General features: G+C 40.2%; 1 protein-coding gene across 1 annotated transcript; it reads left to right on the forward strand.

The window, feature by feature from the left end:
* The first annotated feature begins 636 nt into the window (after positions 1 to 636).
* Positions 637 to 8,483, forward strand: LOC148102368 (ribosomal RNA processing protein 36 homolog). Its single transcript, XM_087842433.1, has 8 exons — positions 637 to 720; positions 2,851 to 3,198; positions 5,175 to 5,307; positions 5,393 to 5,459; positions 5,543 to 5,647; positions 5,804 to 5,881; positions 7,551 to 7,668; positions 8,021 to 8,483. The coding sequence occupies exons 2-8, from the start codon at positions 2,883 to 2,885 to the stop codon at positions 8,170 to 8,172; spliced, it is 969 nt and encodes a 322-aa protein (XP_087698559.1). The 5' UTR covers positions 637 to 720; positions 2,851 to 2,882; the 3' UTR covers positions 8,173 to 8,483.
* The last annotated feature ends 3,033 nt before the right edge of the window (positions 8,484 to 11,516 follow it).

Genomic DNA, 11,516 nt, shown 5'->3' on the forward strand with positions numbered 1-11,516 from the left:
ATAACTCCCTTTTAAATGGAAGAAGCCTCCAGCAGAACCAGACACATTGATGGTTTGGTGGAAGTTATTATTGAAGTTAACACAGAAAGATTGGAGAGAGAATCTAAACGAATATCAGCTGTACATAATGATCTGTGGGGTGGTTGGAAATGTTTTTCCTCTAATGGTGAAAATTTAATTTGTTAATACAATTTCATTTATTTTTTAAAGAAACTTGCTAATTCATTAGTAGGTAAGGTTAAAGGAAGGCTTGGCTCAGTAGACATGTGACTCTCTGTTAGCCTGGCAAGAACCCTGAGTTTAACCTGGGTTATTCTTATTTTCTTCAGGCAGTAATGAATATTAAATGTCCTAGTTTTATGATTATTTTTTCTTTGTTTGTTTGTTTTCCATTTTATTTTGGAGCCAAGAGTGGCCGAATTTGGAGCATGAGTTGAGCATGTGCCAGAAACATTTATTTTATCATGAGTTACAATTATCATGAGCTTAACACGGGTTAAATTTAGCTCTTATTTTCCTTTAACACAATTGGTGTCCTGGGCAGTAATTATATCAAACACTGAAGGTTGGTGTTTTTCGTAACAAAAATTCTCAGTGAAACTTTTAATTTGAAACAGGAAGTGTTTTGTTTAGCTTCCTGGAGTGATGGGGGTACGCTATAGCGACACACGTGTGTTTGGAACTTAGGAAAAGACGACTTAACAGCGGCTCTATATCCAGGTGTGTTGACGTTTATTTTATACGACATACAGGAAAGAGCAGACTTAATAAGCTTGATGGATGACGTTTTCGTTTGTTTCCCCATGTACTAACTGTTAATCCTGCTTGTGAATGTTACACCTAACAAGCCTCCTGAAAGTAAACACTGAACACGAGATGACGCCATTTCCGTGGGTAAAATACCGATGACTGTCCTGAGAATTATTATTGTTGCTCCATATAACCCGAATCAGAGTTCAGCTCTCATCAAAGCCGAATAAATCTGCCGTAAAGTCCTCATTCATGTGTTAGACAAGCTAATGCGAATACAGTTCACAAGATACATTATGTATGCGATTCCCCATGCAGTTATTTGCTCTGTTAGGTAACCGTAGTCCTTATGAACCAGTGAAAACTTACATTTTAGTCTTCGGAAAGATTTGCTAGGATTAATAGAAAGTACTGATATTAATATTCGTTAGTTTTCAAGATCACATTTTCATCCAGCGGCATCGATCATTAGCTAGCACCGAGTTGCTAGTTGCTATATGGTGTGTGGTTATTTCCGTCAATCTGCGCTTTTAAAGTTATGCATCTTGAAAGTACAAAAACCCCAAAGAACTGGAAAAATTTAAGAGACATTTCAGGAGCGCCCACGTTGATGTCAGGTCAGGTTTTAATAAAAAGAAAATCCACTTGTGCCAATGGAGACAGGAGAAGCGTATTTATTAGATGTGTAACACATCTGATGCAAGATGGCGCACAGACCGGTGTTGTGCCAAAAAGCGATTTTCAATGTTTCCGTGTATTTTTTTTTTTTGTGTAATATCCTTACGTATGTCGGTAAACAGCGTTTATAAGGGGGTTATATATAGAATTAAAAAAATATCTGTTGTTTCATGTATCTTTACAACTCTGTGTTATTGTACTTACATTATAACCAATCCTTTATCCCCACTTAAAATATTTTTACAGAACTATTGTAATATTTGCTGCCATTTCTGCTGTCCTACTGGCCAACTTACTCTTACACACATTTGTATGTTAATGAGGTTTTTTTTAAACTGCATAATTAAAGGTTATATAAAAGTCACGGCCAAAAACTGATTGAGGCTTCTACCTTGTTACACGAATGTTGTTTGTGGCTCAAGATGACTTTATGTCATCCATGAGGGATGCATTTGACATATGTTTCACATATTATAGCCCAACAAGTTACTTATAGCAGTTTAAATACGAGCAATCAGTTTTTGGCAAATACTGGAAATCAGTTTTTGGCAGACACTAGTACCTGCCTGCTCAGTGCGCTTGGCGGAAAGCGTCATTAGAAAGATTGGAACTCTTAGGCTACGTTCACACTGCAGGTCTTAATGCTCAATTCTGATTTTTTGATAGAATCCAATTTTTCCGTCTGCTTGTTCACACTACAGATAAAATGTGACAGCAAACACGCTCTAGTGTGAACGCTCAAAGCGGCCCGCATGCGCAAAAGAAGACGTCACACACAACGCGCTCTGTTTAGACCCAGACCGAACAGTATTGTTTGACTGATGGCCCTTAATATAAAGACTTGTTTCGGACTTTACATTTCCCAATTTTTGCTTTAAGTTGTAAAGTTATTTTGTTATTTACATTTGGCCTAATAATGATCCTTATTGCTGTTTTAGAGGAGCGGTGCTTCAAGGATAGTTGCAGATTTCTGTCAGAATCTGCAGATTATACAGAACAAATAAAATGTTCACGTTTCTCCAACGTTGTCTTCCCAGCAGTTTCACCGGATGGCCAGGAAGTGTTCGCGATGTCTTCTCCGGCACTGATAATTGGCGTCTGTCTTGTGTCGGTGATGTAAAAGACGGATTTAATGCGACCTGACCATTCAAACAGCAGTCGCTTTCTAAAACATCAGATATGTATCGGATTCAGTACCACATACGAAAGTGACCCAGATCGGATTTGAAAATATCGGATTTGTGCCGTTCACACTGTCACACCAAGATCGGATATGGGTCGCATAGGGTCAAAAAAGTCGGATTTGATGCGCTTTCGCCTGCAGTGTGAACGTAGCCTAAGAACGCTTTTTTCTTTGTAGGGTTGAATAATTACGACAAACTCAGCACCACGTAAAATTGTTCATATTTGTTTTATTTCCAGTCTCTGCGTCTACTACAACCTCATAAACAAAGATGATGAAGAAGCAGAAACAGCTGCCGAGCTCAAAGAAGAAAGGGTTAGAAAGCAGCAGCGATGGGGAGTCGTCTGATGTGGAGAGGAACTTTGCACTGATTACTGAGAGAAAAGGGACTGAGGAGGAAGATCAGTGCTACAAAATAGGAGAGGAAAAGACTGATGAAGATGAGGAACGATCAGATAGCAGCGATGAGATGGAATCTGATAATGATGAAGAACAAGAGGGAGATGAAGAGGATGGTAACAGTGATGATGACCCAGAAGATGCTGGTGGCAGCAATGAAGTCCAAACAAAAGAAGACATCAGAAAGGGTGAGTGTGTCTGCAGCTCAAGAATATGAACGATGTCAAACTGGTGAAGCGTGACCTGCAGGTTACATCTGCCATTTTTAAAGTGGGTATAAATGTCGTAGCAGGACAGCTAGTTAAGTTTGGGTGGTGCAGCTAGAATTACAACCACGTTACCTTTAAGTGCTGACGTAAGCCCTGTTTGTGCGATTGGCCACAAAACTGTTTGTATGTATGTTGTTTGTATAGAGGATATTATTCTGTTCAGTTAGGAAGTGTAAACTAGGGCTGTGCGATATGACCAAAGTCTCATATCCCGATATAAGAATTCCATCGTCCCGGTAACGATATAAATCACAAAAATGTAACATTTTCTGTAAATTCTGTGAATCTCGACCTGGCGGCTCTTTTTTACTTCTCATCCGTAAATAATCTGCTCTTTCACGTGATTCGGTTTATTTTGAAAAGTCTCAACAGGATCTTGAGCTTTATTGTGAAAGGTTCATGTGGAACATAAACAAGCGGACACGCAATGGTGTTACCGTCATTGTTGCTAACGACAACGCATAAAAACAGGCGCTTGTCCGTCCGTAGTGTGGTTATATTATATATAAGAGAAAGAGAGAACTTAATTTAAATGAATATAGCCACTACAGTGACATCAAAACGATGAAAAAATATTGCTGTAAACAGTTTATTTTGCGACACCACGAAACAAACGATAGCGTAAAATGAAACATAGACGTTTTTATATTGTTATCCGATATATATCGTTATATCGAACAGCCCTAGTGTAAACCATTGTGACTTTTTTAACATCCATTTGTTGTTGTTATTTTGTTTGTTTTTTTAGCCACCTACAATCTGAGCATGCTTTCAGTGCAGGCGAATTACCTAGCAAACACAGTGCTTTTCGTCTTGTGTTCTCACTGGCCACCACCTGTTGTGGTGCTCCTCATTTAACTGCCCTGACAAATAGGATTTTGACCAGCATAGGGTTCCCACTAGGGCTGCACGATTTTGCATAAAATGAGAATCACGATTTTTTTGCTTAGAATTGAGATCACGATTCTCTCATGATTTTCTTTTCCAGTATAAATATTTATTGCACTTATTAACTGCACATCAACTTCGTAACAGTTGAGACTGAACATAAAAACAATAAATAAACAAAAACAATAAATGTCTCACGTTTTGTCGTTGCCGCAAAATGTTGTACTGCTTGAAATTCTGTCTCCACCGTTGCTCGACACTGCGTGTATAGAGCAGGTAGTGCAACAATAGAAAAATAGTTGCAGGACGGCACTGTGTAGCGTTTGTCTAGGGTGTTGATCATTTTCCTAAATCCCTCGTTTTGCACAGTGTTGATGGAGCCATATCTTTGGTCAGGTGATAAGTGATAGCCTCCGTAATTTCTTTGTGCCTGCGGGAGTTCGACGGGTATAGGGAAGCGCTGTATAAGGTTCCCGTTATTGATGTTTCTCCTGTCACTTTCTCGTCATCCCTGACGTGCTCTCCGTTGTTTTTTCCCTGCCAATTTTAGCAGCCAGCTGCTGTATCACGTGGTATAAGGCTCCGCCCTTGTCATTTGTTGAGCAGGAAGAGTGAGCGCTTGTTTTCATGCAGATTACGTCCCGGATCAAAATGCGGTACAATCGTCGTCTTTTTTTTTTGTTTTAAATTATTGTCATTTGGAAATGAGATCACACATAAGTATGAATTGAGATCGCGATTTTCTAACGATTAATCGTGCAGCCCTAGTTCCCACCCTCATTTTCAAGTACATTTCATGACAGACACACAAACACAGATTGTTGATTTGTGTTTCTGTGCGTTTTCATATTTTTGTCTTCCAGCTGCTCTACAGTTTTTGGTTTTTTTTCAAGATTTTCCCCCTTTGTTTGTTTTTTCTGCCACAAACCCAATATAGTGCTGAATGTATAATTGCGTGTGATAACTAATTGCAGTGTCTCCCCTTCTGTCTTCTTCAACCCTCCCAGAGCTGTCCAACATGTCATTTGAGAACATTGTAAAACTGCAGAACCAGGTGGGAACCAAAGTTTACAACACGGTCGCCTATGGCAGCAACAGGAGTCACGAGTCCAGCAAGAAGAAACGACTAAACAAGAACAGGTGAACGTTCTCAGCCTGCTCAGACAACTGTTAGACTTTCCTCATCTGAATCCTGCAGGGCTTTACGGTCTGCTTGTAATTTCAGGCCAGTGGAACTCTCAGCCAAGAAACCAGCACCATTCCTCCGACAGGTCATCCCCGTCAAGAAACCAGTGAGTGGAGAAAATCTCCAGTGTTGAGTTCAATGCACAAGCACTCATGTATATACAGATTTGTTTTTTGTTCTGTCCTCCAGACGCTGAGAGATCCTCGATTTGATGACTTGTCTGGAGAATACAAACCAGAGATCTTTGAGAAGACATATAAGTTCATTAATGACATCCGACACAAAGAGAAGGAGGTGAGAAAATGAACGACAATGTGCTGAATGTAAAGAGAAACAAAAAAGACATTTTTAACTGTAGGCTGAAAAATCTAAGATGATAACAGTTGTAAAACGTGTTTGTTTCAGTTAGTGTGAGAAGAGTAACAGTGGCACCATTTTGGTTATTTGCAGATTGTTCAGAAAAAGCTGAAGAGAATAAAGAAAAACAGCCAGAAGAAGGAGAAACTGCAGTTCCTTTTGAAGAGGATGGTGAGTCTTTGCTGCCTTTCATTCACTTTTAATTATTCAGTTTGTTCGTTTTTATCAAGAAAAACTAGAAACGCATTAATAGTTTTACAATTTAAGCATCTTCCTCGAAAACGATTTCAGTTTGTTGGTTTATGAAATCATAGAAGAGAATAGAGTAGAATAGATCTTTATTGTCACTGTTACAAGAACAGTGACACACAGTTTGGCATCTCTCCGTTAGCAGCGTGTAGAATAAGGAAAAAAGAGAAGCCAAAAAATAGAGCTAACGACACACAGGGAATATACATCGTAACATAAGTTTCTGCCAGATATATACCAGTTATATGTACCATGCAGAGGAGCAGGTGCAATATAAGGAGCGTGCATCATCAACCTCTTGTTGCTACAGACCTCTTAAAGGGCTGAACCAGCAAGCAATCTATTGCTTGTAGTTGGCAAACAGCATTTTCAGCAGTATGTGTAAAAGTACTTTGCAATTTAAAAAAATAAAAACAAAGCTGCTGCAGCAGTAACCGTGGTTACTAACTGCCACACGCAAGCGAGAGCACATTTCTCCCACACTGGCGTCCTTACACTGGCTGTCAGTTAGTTTTCAAATTGATTTTAAGATTTTATTATTCATTTTTGCATGTTGCAGAGGTTAGCACCCTCATACTCCTGCAAGATCACTGTGTGCAGATCAAATGCTCCTAGCTGCCCTGAGGTCAAGATTAAAGCACAGAGGAGACCTCTGTTTGCTGTGACGGCTCCTAAATCGTGGAACAAACGTCCCCTTCATTTCAAGACCTCCTCGACATTGGACACTTTCAAAACCTGAAATCTGAAAACCCACTTTTATTCCTTGCCTTTTAACTCAGAGTGAGTTTGCATTACTTTGGTCTTATTTCTTACCCAGATCTTGGTAAATGGTAAATGGTCTGCATTTGTATAGCGCTTTTACTTGTTCCTAAGGACCCCAAAGCGCTTTAGACTATACACAATCATCCACCCATTCACACACTGGTGATGGCAGCTACATTGTAGCCACAGCCGCCCTGGGGCGCACTGACAGAGGCGAGGCTGCCGGACACTGGCGCCACCAGGCCCTCTGACCACCACCAGTAGGCAACGGGTGAAGTGTCCAAGGACACAACGACCGAAACTGTCGGAGCCGGCAACCTTCCGATTACAAGACGAACGCCCAACTCTTGAGCCATGATCGCCCCACAGATCTTCTCATTTTATTCTTCTTCCTTAAATTTGTATCATGTCTTCCTATGTTTTATCTCTTTTGTCTTAAATGTACAGCACCTTGGTCAACAGTTGTTGTTTTAAATGTGCTGTATAAATAAATTTGACTTTACATGTTATAGTAATGCATTGCATGAGGTCATCAAACATCAAATTGGCAGTGCAGCATCAATATTCTGTTTGATATTCAGTTCTCCAGGCTCTCTTTCAAAGGTTTTCTTTAAACATTTGCTGCTTTATTCAGTGATTTTCACTCCAGTCTGTGTAACTGGCGATTTTCAGGGGTGTGTTTTTTGTTCTTTGTATAGGTTATAGTGTGTGTGTGTGTGTGTGTGTGTGTGTGTGTGTGCGGCAGCAGCAACATTAATGGAAACAATTACAATTACTTTGCATGGTTCTATTCGGAGGTCTTTTTAATGTCAATTTTGACTTTGTGCAGGAAAACCAAGACCAAGCAAGGAAGAGCAAAGAGCAGCAGAGAGAGAGAGAGCTGCAGTTCAAGAGACAGCAGAGAGAGAGAGCCAGCGAGGGTGGAAAACCATTCTTCTTCAAGAAATGTAAGAAGATCATCAATAGATCTCGGAATGCTTATTTTCAATGTGACATCTATTGATTCACTATTTGGCCCCAGCGCTCCAAAATGACATCTTCAGTTCCTGATGCAGTCCTTCCCATTTATTCACACTTGGGACTGACATTAGGAATACACTGACCTGTGGTCCCAACTGTGACTTAGACTATTTCCTTATGGATTATTAAAGTATTCTGATTCTGATTTAAGATGGTCATGAAAAAAAGAAACGTTGATATGATTTTTTTTTTAAATTTCTGTAAAAAATAAACAGTGACAGCATCTGTGAAGGTAGTGGAAGTTTTAATAACTGTTCTTTCAATTATTCTTGCTTCTAGCTGACATGAAAAAGCTGCAGCTGGCTGAAAAATACCAAGAGCTGAAGAAGAGCAGCAAACTGGACAACTTCCTGAGCAAGAAGAGGAAGAGGAACGCCATGAAGGACCGCAGAAAGCTGCCCAAACAGCTGCAGAGCAAGAAGGCCGTCTAAGGCGTCAAGTGTCATTAAAAACTGTCAAATCATTTAAAAGATTCTTCTGATAGAAAACCCTTCATGCATCAGTCTGGCAGGCATCCTCAGGGCCTAAACAAGCTGGAGCTGAGCGTCTCAGCTGGCGAAGCTGCTGGGGACTCTGACTCAGTCGCTATGATTTGATGCTTTCAGTGCATTTATGTTCAGATATCTGAACTTTCTTTCATCCATTGATACTTGAGCTATCAAACGCAGGACATTGTATCATTGTGTCAAATCTATAAAACACGTACTTGTTAATAATCAATAAAGTGATGTATTTAAGTGTCTTTGATCTTCATTTGTACATGGTTTAGTAGAAAGTGCTTTTTAACATGAACAATGTCCTTTTCCTGCACTCTAATAGCCTTTTCTATGCAGTGAAAATATCATGCATTACTTGCAGTACCCATTGACTTCAGAATTCTTAAAACAACTGTATTTTATATGTGAGTACAGTAGGTCGTATATGTTCTGAGTAGGGTTAACCGTTTGGCTAGATACTCATTTGCAATGATGCCAACTCTGCTTCCAGCTGCCAAACAAGTTGGCAGGACACTGGTGCACACAGTTAGGCAAAAAGCCCCTCCCCCTCCCATAATAATTGCTGAACACATGAACAATAGTGGGAAAAACTTGGTGAAGCATCTTACTAACTGACATCCTCGTGAAGCCCGGTTTCAACAACATTGAAATACTGACCTGTTTAAATGTGAACCTGTCCAAGGCACACGCTAATGTTAGTCACTGTTTGTAGCCCATACTGGCTATCTCTTATTAAGCTAGTGGCTGGTGGCTAATAAAATGGTAACACTTGGAGCTAGTTATCAGTTCCTCTCATCTGTATTTAGATGATATTAATTTGATGCAGAAAGTTATTTGTGTCTAGAAAGTGTTTCTGTTACGGTCGGTGATTGAAAATTTACACTGTTATACAAGCTGCACACTGACTACTTTGCATTTGATCAAAGTGTCATTTTCAGTGTTGTCCAATGAAAAGATATAAAAAAATATTTACAAAAATGTGAGGGGTGTACTCACTGAGATGTTGTGTAATTCAAAACCATTCGATTTTTTGCTTTTCATACAATACCGGAGAACTTTTGGATGTGACAGTTGTGACAATTATCTGACCTTATTTTAGATCAAATGAACAGAATTCACATTCCCAGAACTATGATTACATTTTGTTTTGGGGGGTAAAATAGTCAGATTTTTCCTTGCTAACCTTCTTTTGTAAATTTCACACACAAAGGTCAGTACTACAGGCAGAAACATGGCTGTGCCATGGGTTCCCCAGTTTCACCCACTGTGGCCAAACTGTAATGGAAGAAATGGAAAAGAGGGCTTGGTTATCCTACCCTGGAACACCACCAAGCTATTGGTTCAGGTATATGGATGGGTGAAAATCAAATGTTAGAACATACCACAATTCACTGATCACATTAACTCGGTCCACCAGGGAGGATGTGAAAAATGACAGGTTAGCCTTCTTAGACTCTGAGATTTCCATCAGTAATGGAGGACATCTGAAAGCTGATGTGTACCAGAAACCTACGCATACGGATCAATTCAATTCAATTTTATTTATATAGCGCCAAATCACAACAAAAGTTGCCTCAAGGCGCTTCATAGATACAGAGAAAAACCCAACAATCATATGACCCCCTATGAGCAGCACTTTGGCAACAGTGGGAAGGAAAAACTCCCTTTTAACAGGAAGAAACCTCCGGCAGAACCAGGCTCAGGGAGGGGCGGGGCCATCTGCTGTGATTGGTTGGGGTGAGAGAAGGAAAACAGGATAAAAGACATGCTGTGGAATCAGTATTTAAGGTTTGACTCTCATCATCCACAGGAGCAGAAACTGGGTGTCATCAGGACGCTACAACACAGAGCGAACACATCCCAACAGACACAGCGGCCAGGGAAGCAGAAGAACGTCACATCAAGAAGGCCCTGATTAAATAGCTATCCCAGCTGGACATTTGTCAAAGCTGGGAAAGCGCCTAAAGAAAGCTCCAGCCGATCCAGAAAAAAAGGACAACTGCTGCCTAAGCGAAAACCCTTAGTGATCCCTTATGTCTCATAAGTATCGGAACAGCTGAGACCCATTTTCTGTGTCTCTGCGGCTTTTAAACCCCAAAACACGCTGCGCCAAAGATCGGGTCCCTCCACACAAATAGAGATATATATTGTCGACCATTAAGTGCCTGGAGAATTGCTGTGATTTTATACCTCTATTATATAACTGTACAATAGCAACCAGCATTCCTACCCCTTACTCAAAGTGCAATACAACCAATCACATCACACTTTATACTGCACTGATCCTACTCCTTACACTGTACCTGTAGATATTTCTATATATTTTGTTTCTGTATATAACGTGTGCATTACCTCGTAAACGTATTTTGATCTTTATTTATCTCGATGCCAAACTATGTTTCATTGTTCTGGTAACAATGACAATAAAGATCTATATTACCTTATTTATACATCGGTGAAACTAAACAACCTCTGGCGAAGCCAATGGCACAAAACAGAAGAGCTAACATCAGGCCAGGACTCCACAATCTATTTACACCTACAGGCCAGTGGACACTCTTTCAACATCATAATTGAAAGAGGAGGAGGCCATTAATGTGGAAAGGGAAAGACCATCTCTGAATCGTGGAGGGGGACTAAGGGTACGTTTTTCACCATCTTACAATGCTGTGATTGCAGCCATTCCCCAAATCTCTGTGAATGGTACTCATGGTCTTTGATCAGTGGTTGTTGATCAATGGTCATGACAGTTAAAGTTCAAGCAACTGACCTCACAGCCCATTGTTCATTCAGCAGCGCTAGTTTCAGTCTTTGTGAAAAGGTTCTGTTTATAAGGTTGGGGAAACCTGCAGTCAGCTGAGACTTGGATGAGTGACTAAATGTCTCTCCCACTGAAAACGCTACGACCAGATGAACAGAATCAACTTTTTGGAATTTCCTTACCTGGATGATTGAGCATCAAGATGTTCTTAGGGAACATTTTGAGCAACCAACTACTGCTGAGAGCAGCATCTGCATGAATAGCAGTAGATAATTACTGGTTTGGACTCTAACACATGGAGCGTTTTCAGTAAAACAAACAGAGTCGTTACATGACCCCAACCTATCGGGAAGGTCCTACATGTTGATACTAAACCCATCTGTTTAATGTAAGCTAAAAACTGTCTCTGTGCTTTGCTGCACTCTGGCAATAACAGCTCGAGAGGTACACCTCTAGTTAAACCGGTTCTGACTGAAATGTCACATTTCCTAACTGACCCTGAAGGCAGCAGCAGAAG

The sequence above is a fragment of the Neolamprologus brichardi genome, chromosome 6 (genome assembly GCF_056152115.1).
Source record: "Neolamprologus brichardi isolate AB-2024 chromosome 6, ASM5615211v1, whole genome shotgun sequence".
Classification (NCBI taxonomy): domain Eukaryota; kingdom Metazoa; phylum Chordata; class Actinopteri; order Cichliformes; family Cichlidae; genus Neolamprologus; species Neolamprologus brichardi.

What these genes read in the sequence shown, in the direction of transcription:
- LOC148102368 (XM_087842433.1), top strand. Translation starts at nt 2,883, where the DNA reads ATGATGAAGAAGCAGAAACAGCTGCCGAGCTCAAAGAAGAAAGGGTTA. An exon ending in AAACGACTAAACAAGAACAG is followed by an intron (nt 5,308 to 5,392) that starts GTGAACGTTCTC and finishes TTGTAATTTCAG; the next exon opens with GCCAGTGGAACTCTCAGCCA. An exon ending in AGTTCCTTTTGAAGAGGATG is followed by an intron (nt 5,882 to 7,550) that starts GTGAGTCTTTGC and finishes GACTTTGTGCAG; the next exon opens with GAAAACCAAGACCAAGCAAG.